Raw genomic sequence first — 16,029 nt, 5'->3', positions numbered from 1 at the left:
TGTCGCCGGAGTTCACCGTTTAATAATTTGCTTCATATAAATAGTTATCGATGGCCTAGTGGGTAGGATGGTTGACTGGCAGTCGTACGGGCCGAGGTAGATACTCAAAGCGGGTAGTTCTACATACGAAAGATTCAGATATAAACTATCGGCCAAAAATAAAATTAAAAGAGATAAGAATAATAAATCTAGATTATTTCCGTAGAATGTATTCAAGTAGGATTCTTATGGAAGTAGCGACCCAGACATAATTAAAAAGGCTATATAAATTATTTTTTTAAATAAAGACGTCATATTATTTTTTATCTCCTCTCGTGTAAATATTAATGAATATGAATATACTAAAATCTTGTTTATGATAAATAAAACATGATTGTTACTAGATAATAAATAAACATAATTTATGAAGATAGTAATTAATACGTAGGTACTTAAATTATTGGTAATAGTCATTTATTTACTTCGATATTTTATCGCCTTGGGAAATATTCACGTGAATATATTTTCCTAATACAAATACAGTCAAACTATTATAACGAGCACGAGGGAGACCGACTAAATTTGCTCCTTATAGCCGTTAATTGTTATTTCAAAACTACGTTTTTTAAAAGTCGAATATACCACCTACCTACCTACCTCTACTATCAATATATTCGCAAAAGTACGGTATATTTTCAAAATACGAGTAGGTATTACTTATTAAAAAAATTATTAGAAAAATACAATTGTTTTACTCAAATTTATTATCAATGATTGTTTTATAGATTTCGCTTTCATGCTTCTCAATTTCTTCTTCAAAACAATCAACGCATTAAAACTATCATCACCTGGTTCAAGGTAAGGTACAATTTAAAAAAAAATAATCTCAGGGATAAGAAAATGAATAGATCTTTTTATAGCTGACATCACGGATTTGTCCTTATATTGACAATACATAATATTCTTGCCATTAAGGCGTTTCGAGGAAGGCAGAAAGGATAGAACGCCAAACAACTATGTATAAGAACAATCGACTCCTTTGTTCATTCGCATCATGTGTCGTCTCATTCATACAATTTTGTCATTCTATTGAAATGACCCGACACAAGTATTAGATTAATCTTATTAACCTATTTAATGGTTCACCTTACATATTTACTGAACTAAAATACTAACAACAACAAAAAACACGTTCTATTATAAAAAAATATTATTAACATTATTGTCATCTCACTTTATTGCAATTTCATATAAAAATAATGATTTTTTTTTTTCAAATTGCATCGAACCTTTGGTTTCATAGATGATAGAGGTGTATATTTTAATTATTCTGTGGTTAACTTCTAGATTTGAATATAAAGCAGGGTGTTTTCTCTTTCTAACGCCGTTTATAGGTTTATACAGTATTTCTCACCCTGACAACGATTTCTATGAGACCATAATGAGCTGTTCCCAAAAGCGAACAAATTAAACTGATGGGTTAAAAGTCATATATTAATATGAATGATAAAATTAGCAATTTTAGTCGCGCAATGTCAGTGGGCTCATTTGAGTAGGTTACCTGTAAGATAAGTTCTTATTGTATCGAGTCATTGACCGATAAAATGAGGGGAAATTTGCAAAAACGGTTGCGATCACCAAATTTTTGTCTTTTTGCAGATAAATTGTTAAAATTCAAAGTTTCATATCTCACCACAGGAGCTAACTGCGAAATAAAAATTGAGTTGAACAAGAAGTTTTAGACAGAAAAAAAAAACACGGAGCTCACAGTTCAAGAGCTTGTTTTCGTGGAACACTAAAAGATTTTTCAGCGGATAAACCGTTAATAGTAGTATTAGTCAAAATAATTTCTTCGGACAGATATGTGACGTACGCGTTTCAGGCAGGAAGCATTAATATCTACGAGCGTAAGTTTTCCTCTGGGAAAATACATTTAGTTTCATTGCTTATTTAGAGTACGTAAAGCTGAAAAAAATCATTTTAAATTGTTAGTTAATGACAAATAAAATTTAAACACTCGGGTGTAGACCATGTTAACTGACATTTTTGCGAAAATCGTTCTTTTCGTGTAAAAGGTGTTTTTTAATGTCTTCTTCCTCGTAGTGGTAGAACTGCTTTAACAGACGATTTGAGATATGTAATCTATGGTATCCAACATACTCTTCAAGTAAAGAATGTTAAGTGATGCAAGATGGCGGATAGCCAACACATACCATGTTCTGTGGATTATTTTGACAGTGATGACATTTTATTACGGCAGATCTCACGTTTTCTGCCGAAAACAAAACCCAAACTCTCAAGTAGTAAAGATATGACCAGGATAAGATTTTGATGCATTTCTAACCTATTTAATGTAAAGCATGTTAAGTGTTTTCATTTAACATGTTTTCAAGCTACAATTTTAATTGATTTGTGAAAGGCTTTTAGTGGTATCTACACGCACGTGCCATTGTTTACCTGAATGTTATTATTTCATGGCATGTCATGTTATCAATCTATTAAATCTTCTGTGATTCACGAGGATCCAGATAATCGTGGAGAAAAAGTTATATCATTTATCCCACCGTCTATTTTTCACTGGAAATGTTTTCCTTTTTTGCACTCATTAGATTTGGAATATATAAATATGTTATATACCATAAATTGGTTCATGTGTTCAAGTAAAGGATGGTAATCAATATTTTTTTAAGTATTATTATTTTGTTTCAAACCATATTACTGTAATATACATAACTTTGTATTGTCATATTATAAAAAATAATAAGACTCTTAATTTTTTACGAATTGTTTTCATGCATCCAAACAATCAAAATACTATATCTCAAAACTTGTTTTGTCAGTTAACATGGTCTACACTCGAGCAGCTCAATTAACAAAAATGAAATCCTCTATTTTTTGTCGAATGCGGATAGCAAATGAAAAATGGCAAGATCACTTTTTTTTTTGAGCTGTCCAATCAAAAGCTATAGATATGTCCTCTTTCCTTCGAGATTTGTATAAACTTGCTACCATGTCCACTAGAGGCGTACATTCCAAAAAGACTAAAAGCAGTGCCTATCCTAAGAAAAACGAACCATTATAGAAAAAAAATTCTCAGACTGGCTCAAGTATCGGGGCTCCATAGAAGTCCGAGTAAATCTGGCCTAGAAGAAAATGCACATCTTGTATAGGACTAGCAGATTCTTAATGACAATAATGACCTGCTGCTAACTCTGTACAAATATCATTTGAATTTGTGAGACACCTCTGGGGCTGTAGCCCCAAAATATCTGATAAACCTACTTGATTCTGTGCAAAGGAGGGTGGTCCGTCTGATTGACAATCCGTTGTTGACAGACCGATTGCCGTCTCTAATGCAAAGGTGCAATGTAGGCACGAAGAGTTCGTTCTACAGGTAGGTATTTCATTTTTTCAATTTTCAATGGAGCCTGCTAGAAGGAGTTAGCAGCACTGATCCCCTGTATTTGATGTTGTCTTCATAAGAATGGGTCTTCTCCGACTTGTTTTTGTGTATAGTATGCTTCTGACATATTTTTTTCCTCCTTCATATAATCCGGGCATCTTCAAGACCCGCATTAATAAATCCTTCCTTAATTGGCCTCACAGCACTCCCCAAAGATCAGACAACAATTACACTACTGACCATGAGAAATCTTATCATCCCAAATTCAGAACTGCTTGGTACTTCAGCATTTGAGGATAACGAGCAGGCTGACCAACTAACGAGTAAACGGGTGGAAGCACCACTTGCGGAATACGAGTCGGCCGTAGAAGTGGCAGCTTTCCACACCAAACTACATATTGAGGGGAGGATCCAATCCCAGCACTTGAAGGAATGGGAGATGGCACCCAGAATTAGACAATCCAAAGTAGTCACAAACAGACCAGTTCCTAGATGAACAGGCAACTACTCAACATGGTCAGAAACTCACTGAGGGAACTGGGAGTACTACTAATGAGACACTACCATCTCAAGAGATGCAGGAAATGTGAAGAGGATTAAGAGACTCAAATGCACCTTTAGTGCCAATGTCACGTCTTCATGGAAATAAGGCTCAAATATCTGAGTCTTATTTGAATATCCAATGACAACCCTGGTGAACTTTATCAAATGGGAAAGAAATTAGGAGAGACGGAAACTAACTACTTTAATAAATAAATAAAAGTAGTTTGGCATGATCCATAGTAAAACATTATTTATAGTTAAAAGTTGTTGATAACCGTGATAATAACACAGTGAACAGAACAAAAAAACTTATATCATATTCGGATGTTAAAATCGTACAGAGAAAGGGTTGAGATTTACTTTCAAAATAATTTTAAAATATTGATACGAGACCCCCTGTCATAATTCACTAACCAAATTAAAAAAAAAATTATCAATCAATAACTGACAAAATAAAATCCACAAGTTTTAAATAAGCATGAATTTTATTAATTTGAATGAGTTATGTGGAACTGTTTGGCACAGCTATAAGTAACATTATGGCTGTTATTAATTATTAGCGACCCAATACCCCCATAGCACATATTGTTGTGCTTTTGGGGTATTGGGTCTAAGCGCTTCTTCCTTTTTGAGCCAACGATTCGGACAGCCTTTCGGTGTCCAGCATCAGGGCAGAAAGTGTAGTGAAAAAACAAGGATGTTTATTTGTATAGTAATGATACCGTGTCACTGAAACTACTAGAAATAACATGGCTTAGTACCCCAGAAGTCAAACAAAATGTCTTTTCATTACTCATTTCAATTGTCTGAAGATAAGGATTAAAACATCTTTGGGAAACTAACAGTAGAATTTTACCATTTTTTATAAATTATAATTTTATAACAATTGAAAAGGCTGAGCAGTTTTGTTGATTTGCTTAGAGTTGGATCAGAAGAATCTCTGTTATTTTTTAATTGTATATTTAGTTAGTTCACATGACATTTATGAAAATGTTACTGATGTGAAAACTAAAGAATACGTTTTATAACCAAATATAAACTTAGGAGTCACTGATATTATTTCTAGAAAAACTGTATAATAGAAAACCGGAGAGGTATTAATAATTTTTGACAGGTGGATTAGATGTCAATAATGTGGATACATACCTGAAATCAATATAATCGGTTTTTACGTTTGCTTAAATATTTTCAAGGTGCGAAAACGATACGCTCGGATTAGAAAAAACTGCATAACGATACACGTAGTATGGTATTATTTATAGTTCATTCGTCGCGACTTCTTGACAGTTGCCACCCATTCTCGCGGATAAATAATAACCAGCAATTAAAAGAAATTACTAAAAGGAAGGCACACGTATAAAAAGCAAATAAAGATATACATTTAATTTTATTAAAAAAATATTCTTATTATGAAACCTGAAATGAAATAATAGATTTATGGTTAAAATAGGGTTTAATTTGTAAACGAAGCCATTTTTAATGGCTACTTATTTCAATTACTTACGTTAATATGAATGTTTGGTTCCAGTAAAAGAAATGCGAAATTCTCAAATAACTTCACTTGCACATTTATCACACTGTAATACTTGGATTGAATATCACTAAATTGAATTGTTTATAACTCACAACACAGAAACAACATATTCCGCAACACACAACACGGCAAACTTTATAACGAGTGTTGCCATTAAGTCTAAAACATATTGCCCATATTCCCTACAGAGAAAAGTGCATTCCTTATTTATATATTTTTCCCGTATCTGGATTATATTTATTATTATGTAAAATAATCAGTACCTACTTTCGCAAGTAAAAGAAATCTTTTTTTTCTTATGAAAGAAGGCGCCGATTATTTCATCGCTAATCGATGAACCAATAATAATTTTTCTTCAAAAATTTTTCGGAAAAATTACCTTTTAGAACCTTTTTGTAATATTCGTAATATATTCGATGTTCGTCATGTTTATGCCAAAAAGATTAAAATAGATAAATTAAAAAAATGACAAAAACGTTTACAGACATACACATAGAGGCAACCGAAAGAGGACGAACAAACAGGATAAAATATTTTTGTTTACACAAAATGACTTATGTGTTGGGTCGCCATATGTCCTAGTATATCGGGATTATCACCATTATCGAGCACTCGGTCTAGAGCATTGTCCTGATTTAAACCTGCACATTGCAGCAACTCTATTTACTGAAGAACATTTTCTGCGACCGTGCTCACTACGAGCAAGTAGAGGTGACATGCGACCAGGGTGACCAAGGCGACGGAAACTCAGTTAGTGTGAATGACATTGTTTCACATACCCCCCCCCCCCTCCCCCCTGTCCCAACTAGCCACCCATAGCCACCTATAGCAACCCTGTCGGGTCGCCTGATGTTTCTCCATGAGGGAATTAGAATTACTATGGAACTAATGAATTTCTATTGAACTACTAAAATATAAAACCTTTTAAGTAGTGGAATGACTCCAATGATCACTGCATGAAAAGGATTCATTAGGTAGGAAATAATAATGAAAGATAAATCATTTTGATTTATTTTTTTTATGTTAGTATACTTATAATAGTCTGCAACAGCCTACATACTGAAGTATTTAACTGGAGCTTGTGAATGAGAAATCATTATGAATTATAGGGCTTAAATTCAAACAACATTATGTACAAAAGAACATACCAATAATATATTTTTTAAATTGAGTAGGTACGCTCATATCAGGGAAAAAATTCCAGAGTATTGAAATGTTTATAATAATTCAAGCTAAAGGGGAATAATGATAATATGAAATATCAAAGTTATGCTGCCCTAGTCTTCTACTAATCTGCCCATTATAATCTCTCCATTACATGCATAGTTTACGAGAAAATGGGACAGGTTGCAATGGAGCTGTCAGCGGTATTCCTTTACAGCGCAATTCAGTGATATTTCAGAAGTGCCGCTCATAATACTGACCAATATCAGTAACGGTAACCGAGCAATTGAAGAGGACAGTGGCAATTCAACACACTCTTGAAAATTGTAACTGTCCTGAGTTGCCATGGAACCATCAGCAACGTTAGGAGAGGAACAGCAATAGTGAATTATTTTCCATAACTTTTCTTCAATGCAATGCATGCTTCTCTGTGATTTCATAAACTGAGTTGTTTTTATATAGGTACCTTAATTTCGTAAAATATTATATTTTCTTGTAAACAAACAAATTCTTTAAATTAAAAGCTTAAAAAGCAATCAAAATCAAAAATAATACTAATTTCGGTTGTGTGTCCGTAACTCCGGTTTGATGAACCAAATACAGTAAGATAGTTATAAAAACTAACAAACTATGAATAAAATTTTAGATCTAATGTACATACATACATTACTTTCTCATGTTAACCCCATTAAAATTATATTTTGTACACAATTAAACTCACTCTCTTTAAAGGTTCTCTTTTATACACATATGCTTAAAAATTTTATTATTACAAACATAATAATGTATTATATATTGTTAAAATTTTGAATGTGAACAAAAAAAAAATAAGAGTTCCAGAATGTATGCAGGAATAGTGCAATGCAATACATTCTATATTGATATATAAAATGGCTCACCTTATATTTTTCGTAACTTAAAAACTGATAATGAAAAAAAAATAAAAACACTTAAATTTTTTTAGACAAATGTATTATGAACGTTATTGTCACCTCAATTTTTAATCATTTCATGTAAAAATTAATTATGTTAAAATTCACAAGGTTTCATAATTTTTTTTCAAATTGCGGTCGGAACCTTTGGTTTCATAAAGGTGAACATTTTAATTCTTCTGCGGCTAACGTCTAGATTTGAATATAAAGCATTCTTTATTAGCATCTTTCTAACACTATTTAGATCATATTTCTCACCATGGCAGTGAGGGAGACAACGATTTCTAATATATCTAATATTAATATTATATAATAATATAATAATCTAATATTATGAATTGTTCCCAAAAGCGAACAGATATTAGCTTAAGGAGTTAAGTTAATACAATATAATATTTTGTATCTATTATCATAATACCAACACCAATCTATTTTAGGTATATTTCTCAAATATTTATAAGGGGATTAATTCTTGTCCTAACATTTAGGCCTTTATCCCATGGGTCGGTGAGGAATCAAGATAAACTGAGTGCAGTAAAACCCTGCGCAGTTCAGCCCCACAATGGACTGTGCTGCAGACCATCACCTTACTTTGGCCAACGTTACTTTTCTGTGGCGGGTCTTACAGCACTTGCTTTATATATTTATTTTGTAAAAGCAGTATGAAAACTAATACATTGTAAAAGTGACAAACAATGTTACATAAACCATAGTTAACATAATAAATATATAATGTAGGTAGATGTAGTTAAAAGTTAAATACGTAACACTTTGTGCTTAAAATTTATGGCGATTCCTTAACGACCCTTAGGACGATGGCAATAGTTGCTGATCTGTGCTATGTTCTTGATACGAATTCTATTTTCACTCTGTGCTGTGCTTTTTCCTGTTCTTTACAGACCATTTAGGAAGTCAATTATGAGAAGAAAAATATAAAATTAATAGTCAGTGGGCAATCATTACTTTATTGACACATTGATGACAAAATAACCACTTGATAAATTATATTTCACTTGGTGATGGAATGAATTTTCAGTGCGCTGCATCTTCGGTTCCTCCTGAAAACAAAAAGAAATAAGGCAATGATTTTAAGCAATGTTTACAAAAACATACAACACAAGTCGCTGAAGATTATTATTATCCTTTTTTATGTTCCTTTGACAGTGGCCCAGCAATAACATAATTAAAAAAATAAAAAAAAAGATTATTATTATTAATAATTATTATTTTTGCAATGATTATTTTAATTGATTAGCGTTGCTGTGGGTCAGTCTGTCTGTGCAGATGGAGAAACAATAGCTTCTGTTGCTTTTACGTCCAACAGATGGCGCTGTTTAAAAAAGCATGTTTGTCCAACATACGGCGCAGTTTTACCTGTCACGGGTGACATCTATATAATATAGGCATATAAAATCACACACATATTCAAATGCAACATTGTGTCAAAATTTCAAAGCAATCAGTGAAGAACTTTCAAAGGTTTAAGATTTTGAAAATTAACATTTTTATTTATTTAGATAGATTAGACTTTTGCATAGTTTCAAATAATGAAGCCAGAGGCCTTTGTGCTATGTTCTCCCATGTTTTATTTATTAATCTTTGAGAAATTAAGAGTTCAATTTTAAATTTTTTTTAGATTACACCAAAAATACAACCAATGATAGATTTCCTCCTTGTGGTAAGAAATGAACAGAATTATAATCATAAGAAACAATCAAAATACTAATTCGGGCTGTCTGTGCATCCTGCGTAACTCTGGTTCAATTAATTCAAATTTGCTTTGAATTTATGTGCAATTTTCAAAGTTTTAACTGATTGTGTGAAGAAGTCAGACAAGCGATAAATACCTACAAAATAACAGAAAATTATTTTAACTGTCATTTTGAAAGTTGGGACTGATTTGTTACGAATTCGACTATCCCCTGATTTCGGTAGGTTTGTCAAAAACAATGCTTGGCTTTAAGCCCTAGAATTGCTTGCATGTTTTTTGTAGATAAATTTGTTTGACATTCAGCCCTCGATATATTGTTGTCATGCATGGGCTGTACTTTACGTCTGTCGTACCAGAGACGGACGTAACGCCTCCCGCGCCGCCACACACGCCATGGGTCTTGAGGCGGGCTCTAGTCGGCACTGCCAACACATATTGGTGTTTCCAATCCCCAGCAGCCGCATGTGTCTCCCGGGGTGGACGAACTAGCTCCCTTAGTGAATTTCTATGGATATTATGCATTAGCCAAAAGCAATCATTACCAGAATTTGAACAGCCTGATGCGAATAAGGATCCCACGTCACTATTTCATTAAATTCTGGTGGCACAATAGGTCCTGTGCTGATGTTATTCTTCTTGTCCTCGTCTAATTCCCACTCCAGCCACATTGCAAAACCATTGTATGTCCCCTCACTATAATTAAATATGTAATACTTTAAATATACACAACAAACTGGGATTATGGTAGAACCTCCATATTATATACCAAGAGCTCTGAAAGATCTACGATACGAAGATAGACTCAAAGAACTAAGATTACCAACCTTACAAGAAAGAAGAGAAAGGGGTCACTTGATCGAGACTTTCTAAATTTTATCTGGACATTACAGTTGCCCTAGCATCCAAGAAATCTTCACTACTAATAAAAATATAAATCTCCGTGGACACTCAAAAAAAATTACCAAAACGCCTTTTGCATCTAATCCTAGAAAACACTTCCTTGCAAATAGAGTAATGCTTGGAACAAACTCCCACAACATGTCATCGATGCAACAAATATAAATCAATTCAAAGCTCTATTGGATTCACATTTGGAGAAAAGAAAGGACTTAGTTCAAACTTAAAACAACTAAATTACTGTCAAACTTGTTGTGAAATCAGATATGAGCGCATCAGCAGAATGCTGCCTGCTCATTACATAATAATAATAATATTAAACCTGATGGTATAACAGGAAAGTAATAAAGTTTTTCAAGCTTTTAATTTCAATTTTGTATATGTATTGAAGAAATAGTTAAGGTTAAGAAAGGGACGCTTAGATGATTTAGGCGTGTAGAGGGGATGAACGAAGAAAAGAGAATATATAACACAGAAGTTAATGGTAGAAGGCGGGGACGCTTGAGGAAGATATGGCCCTATCAAGTGAATCAAATACTCAAGTCAGGTCATGTCAAGAAGCAGAATAACAGAAGAATGAGACGATGTATGAATGTGAATGAATCAAGCAGTGTGTGTGCCAAGATCAAGTTGTTTGGGGGTCCATATTTTCTTCCTACCCCTGGTGATTTTTTTTTTTTTTTTGAGAAAGACAAACATTTCCGGGTTACGAATAACCTGACAAAATTTTAAAATCTCCTACTACCACCACAGTAAGAGGAAAATGTTGCTTGTGTTGTAATGATGGCCAGCTGAAGAATTGAACACACTATGCCTGGGTGGGGGCAAACGCGATGCCAACACTGCCACTGGCCAATGAGTTACGTTGTGATAATGATATTACACATTCACATAGCTTTGTTATATTATTTATAAATTACCTAAAAATTTAATATTCTTAAATAGATGATAAAACTCACAATTCACATGGAACTGAGCCCGATACTACTTGAGTTATTTCTTGCGTTTTGGTCATGTCAACCTCCACGAATTTAACAGGCTTCGAACGGCATATAGCCGGATATTCCCACAGAGGTTGAGGCTCGATCTCCATATCAGTGATGTCTCTAGAGTTCTAAAACAACAAAATCAACGCTTTTATTTTATTGTCATTATTATCACTATAATAACGAGACACTTTCAATTTTCAGTAGCAATAATAAATTATTAAAGGTAGGGTGTACCTTGACAAGTTTGTCGAATATCGTCAAATTGATATTTTCACAAATACCCAAAGGAGCTTTAATTTTGTGTAGATCCAAAAACTCTACTGTCATTCCCCAAACACTGCAAACACCGGGCAGTATTTTAATGTCTTTTCTGAGCCTAGATTTGTTTGTTTCAATAATATGCCCCAAGTGGAGGTTATCCCAGGGATATATGGCAGTGTTGTAATTGGGGTCTCCAAGGATCAAGGATATAGTGTCGCCAGGGCACAACTGGAATGCCGATTCCACGTCCGGTAAAACAACAACATTGTCCCACAGGTTGTTGAATGAAATGTAGGATTGTAATATCCTCTTGGTGATCATGCCAGACTCAATATAAATTACTTTCTGAGCACCCATTTTAGCCACAGCCATGCCCATCAGAGAAGCACCATTCAGACAAAGACAAACGGTATTTTCGTTGACATTCTTTTTCAAAGCTCGTAGCAGTTTTTTGTTTCGGGTTCCGTCATTCATGCAAGCGATATGGGTTCTGGAAAATTTCATGTGAGCGCCACAATCGCAAACAGGGCGCTTTGCGTCTTCCATAGAAACTTCACTCTTTTCTTTCTTTAGACTGAACCAAAGAGAGTATTCATCGTGGGAAGCGACCAAAACTACGTTCTCATCTTTTGTAACTGGTATCTCTTTGGGAAAGTAATAAACTGCTTGCATCCAATGGTCCCTCCAAGGAATAGTATCCTGAGGCCGCTTGCTCTCTAGATCAACATCGGGGTGGCTCCACCACGGAGCACAACTCAGAAGGACTTTCCCTAAAACCAAAGGACATCAAAAACTTAATAAAACAACAAATGTATTATATGTTTTGTACAATTGAAATCCATTTACATATTACCTTCTGTGTCCATCTTCAAATCCCACCACATAAAAACCATCTGGGCATTGCCTGTGATCAAAGACCGCGACGGCTTCATGAAAGTTTTTTGTTTCCTCAGTCGAGTTCTCCCTGAAAAGTCATACTGTAGAACGGCAAACGGCGGTAATACTTCTTTGAATGAAGTCAAAGGGTGCTGGCTCAACTGAATGTCGTGGACAGCCGCAGAACCATTACATTCTTTCATCTGATGACAAACAGATAGACAATATTTAAATCTATCCATAAAAAGGACATTATAACAGCTCAAGTCAAACAACACAATACATACTAATAAACATCATAATTTAAAAATGAAATCTTGCATAAGTTAACTTATTTTATGTTACTTATTGAGTGAAATACAGTGTATCCAATAACATTACACAAAAATATAAGAGCATCTTATTACATGAATAATATTGGTTAGGGCCGCAGCCTTGTGTTAAACCAAAATATTAATAGCTACCTAATAAAATACAATATCTATTCAATTACCTCCCGCGGAGTGTGAATGAGAATATTTCCATCTTCATCCGCAACATCCACAAGCTTGTTCCATTTCTGCATCATAGGACATTCTACAACCTGAGCAAATATAGTAGCAGAATCTGGTACCACAATGCAATCTTTCTCCAACAAGTCATCATGGGCATGGGTAAAGGTAAATAGAGCGCCTTCTCCGATCAATTCGGTATCAAAGACCTCAGTTACTAAGATGTTTGCCCTCTGTTTCATTTCACTATCTTCGCCAACTTTTATGTCTGTCGACCTTTTAGCAATCACTGTGATTTTGTCTGCAAATCCATTGTCCTCAATGATTTTTATAGCACAACTTGCCATTGCCGGAAAGCCTTCGCACGCTATAATACTATCAGCACCGCACTGCGCTGCCATTATAGAAAGGAGACCCGTTCCTGTACCTAAAATTTCAAAAAGATTATACATATTTTGCAATACAGTGTGGCAAAGAAGGAAAAACTACAATGGTAAGTATGATACTATGTACCAGTTGGTTAATAAGGCAGAACATGACTTTTGACGACATAGCAATTTTCACGACTGGGTGCAGGCAGACACAATCATTAGTATTGTTTGTATTAACAACACTATTGAGCGTGTGACCCATAGACATCCAAATTGATAAGACTTCGACGAGCTGGAACAAACCAAGTGACCATATTTTTGGCACCAGGAATATTCGAGGACGCTTTGAATAAACAACGACATCAGTCGTATATTGACCGCCGAAGAGTGCATATTGAAATAAGGAGATCCTATGCAGAAATGAAAAGTTCGCCAAAGTAAGCCAAAAGTTTGCAGCGCAGTCCATTGTGGGACTTTTCTATGCAGGATCTGAATGTTCGTTTTTAAATTAACCGCCTGGCGTAGCCATGCTAAAAGTGAGTGAGGGGGGGAAATTATAATATTAACACATTTGTAACAGTGTCTAACTAAACATTCAATTTTGGAAAGAAGCCTGAACTTTTGTTTACCCGATTTGAGAATCAAGTAAAATTTTGCACAGCCAGCAATTTGCACGCCAATGTAAGAAGAACAAGTATTTCATAAGAAGATTATATTTTTTTCTGGATTCTACAGTGGTATTACAATGTGAGTTGCCTGTATACTGTCAGATTCATTTACTGTCAAATCAAAGAAAGGGAGACGATTATGGTGCAACTTGGTTTGTTCCCCTTTCTCTGATTGGCTATGATGTGAGTGCTCTAATATAGATGGATTGACAGGTACCTCTACCCAATCAATATTTCCAGGGGATATTTCACCATCCTCTTGATAGCTTATCATAGGATAATGTATATTTTCGATTTACAATTACTTAATTTATTAATAAAGTTCAAGTTTACTACGTCACTAGAATCTATGAAATGTGGCTATATATCAGATAAGTTAGCCGAGTTTTCTACCTTTTGTGAGTATCTATTTGTCAATTTATTAATATACATTATCCTAACTAACTAACTAACTAACTAACCATCACGCCGTTTCCCCGCAGGGGTAGGCAGAGAGGACGGACCGCCAAACAACTCGGTCTTGGCACACACTTCTTGCCTCATTCACATTCATACATCGTCTCATACATACTCTTCTATTATTCTGACTCTTGACATGGCCCGACTCTAGTATCTGATTCACTTGATCGTGCCATGTCTTCCTCGGGCGTCCCCGACTTCTGCTACCATTCGCATTTGCATCATATATCCTCCTTACACTCCTATCTTCGCTCATTCGCTCTACATGCCCAAACCATCTAAGCGTCCCTTTCTTAATCTTACTCATTACGCTTACATCAGCCTTGCACTCTTTGCGGATCTCCACATTCCTCACACGATCAAACATGGTTTTACCACACATACGCCTCAGAGATCTCATTTCAACAGCATTCAATCTACTTTCATCCTTTCTTTGCCAGTTCCATGCCTCACTTCCATACATCAAGGTAGGTACCAGCACTCCGTTGTGGACTGCTAACTTCGCTTCTTTGGACAGTTTTTTGTTAGCGCCAACGGCGTTCAGTCCTCCATTAACGGAATTACCTGCATTTACCCTTCTTTCAATATCTCTGTCAGCCTTCCCATCTCTATGGATATATAATATGCTATCAAGAGGATGGTGTAACACCCCCTCAATCTCTTAATACTATTGTGTTTGCCATCATGATCACGGCGTTACATTCCAAGGTGCAATTTGGCGTCCTCCACAAATGCTCCGTTTCTAATAGCCCCCTGAAGGTATGGAAGCATCCGCTTCCGGCAAGTAAGCGGATTTTTACCTCTTTTGTAGTTCTGCTTAGTGAATTTTAGTTAGTGCCCAGAGAGGTAAAATTTTCTACCTTTTCATATACCTGCCTGTCTACCCTTACATTCCGATGTGTTTCTGTCGCATGCGGGCTGACCATAAACTGTTTCGGACGCATTGACTTGCGGTTTAATGTATGCACCTAATACTGATGGATTGACAGAAATATTGTTGAATTTTTAACATTTGAAATTGACAATAATATATTATTGATTGTTTTCAAACGACCTTTGAAATCCATCAATAATAATGTCAATACTTATACTGATAGTGTGCGGCCGAAAGTTTCATTCAACTGACTAGATGTTATCCTGTTGTCAAGGGTCATTACGTCTCATACGAGTTAATTAAACTGTTTTGAACCCAGTTCTGAGACTTAGTTAAAAACATGTAAACCTACCAAAAAAGCTTACATTATCATTGTAAACAAAATTTTAACTTCATTATTTATATTCTAGCATCGATCTATCGACGCATGCGCACGTGGATAGTGCGTTGCATGTGCGTTCTAACTAAACTTCATCCCCTGTCCCGTAAGAACTTTTTTTAATATTCATAACAAATTTTTGATTATGAAAATATCTTACCGATATCCAAAACGTTAGCAGGTTTTCCAGCTTCGTGCATTTTGTCGATAGCAGCTTTGAGGGCTATAAAGTATTTTTGATTGCGCTCTGTATCATGAAGCATATCGGCAAAACCCGATCTTGCAATTTCCTGATGATAGTCATAATCATCTTCGTGAACATGCCATTCAGAACACCCGATAACACCGTTGATTTCTTGAGTAAAAACAACCATTATAGCTGTTAGTTCTCACTGTAAAAGAAAACACGACGCAATTTTTAGGTTAAATGATAAATTGGTTTTATTTTGACAGCGCCAGACACAATTCAACAAGCAAGTCAAGATGATCAACATGAAG

The 16,029-nt window shown here is 34.9% G+C and overlaps 2 protein-coding genes across 2 annotated transcripts in view; both read right to left on the bottom strand.

Annotated features, from left to right (window-relative positions):
* Positions 1–5,571, bottom strand: part of Snrk (SNF related kinase) — a 98,179-nt gene extending 92,608 nt beyond the window's left edge. Inside the window, exon 1 of the mRNA XM_089633198.1 lies at positions 5,430–5,571. The gene's annotated coding sequence lies outside the window, so the exon portion shown is untranslated. The remainder of the gene's footprint in view (positions 1–5,429) is intronic.
* Positions 5,572–8,499: 2,928 nt separating this feature from the next.
* Art7 (arginine methyltransferase 7) lies at positions 8,500–16,029 on the bottom strand. The gene is made up of 7 exons (XM_089633696.1): positions 15,692–16,029; positions 12,783–13,207; positions 12,267–12,492; positions 11,387–12,183; positions 11,123–11,277; positions 9,809–9,959; positions 8,500–8,613 (listed from the first exon to the last, which is right to left on the bottom strand). Exons 1-7 carry the CDS (start codon positions 15,903–15,905, stop codon positions 8,515–8,517), a joined length of 2,067 nt encoding a protein of 688 aa, XP_089489822.1. The 5' UTR covers positions 15,906–16,029; the 3' UTR covers positions 8,500–8,514.

Source organism: Hesperophylax consimilis, chromosome 7, assembly GCF_061612785.1.
Source record: "Hesperophylax consimilis isolate HC1 chromosome 7, BYU_Hcon_1.0, whole genome shotgun sequence".
In the NCBI taxonomy this organism is placed as follows: domain Eukaryota; kingdom Metazoa; phylum Arthropoda; class Insecta; order Trichoptera; family Limnephilidae; genus Hesperophylax; species Hesperophylax consimilis.
This window is presented reverse-complemented; position numbering and strand designations above follow the sequence as displayed.

Coding starts and splice junctions, on each gene's coding strand:
- Art7 (XM_089633696.1), bottom strand. CDS start 15,905: ATGGTTGTTTTTACTCAAGAAATCAACGGTGTTATCGGGTGTTCTGAA. Junction 13,208..15,691: donor TGCTAACGTTTTGGATATCG/GTAAGATATTTT, acceptor TTGAAATTTTAG/GTACAGGAACGGGTCTCCTT. Junction 9,960..11,122: donor GGCTCAGTTCCATGTGAATT/GTGAGTTTTATC, acceptor ATTTAATTATAG/TGAGGGGACATACAATGGTT.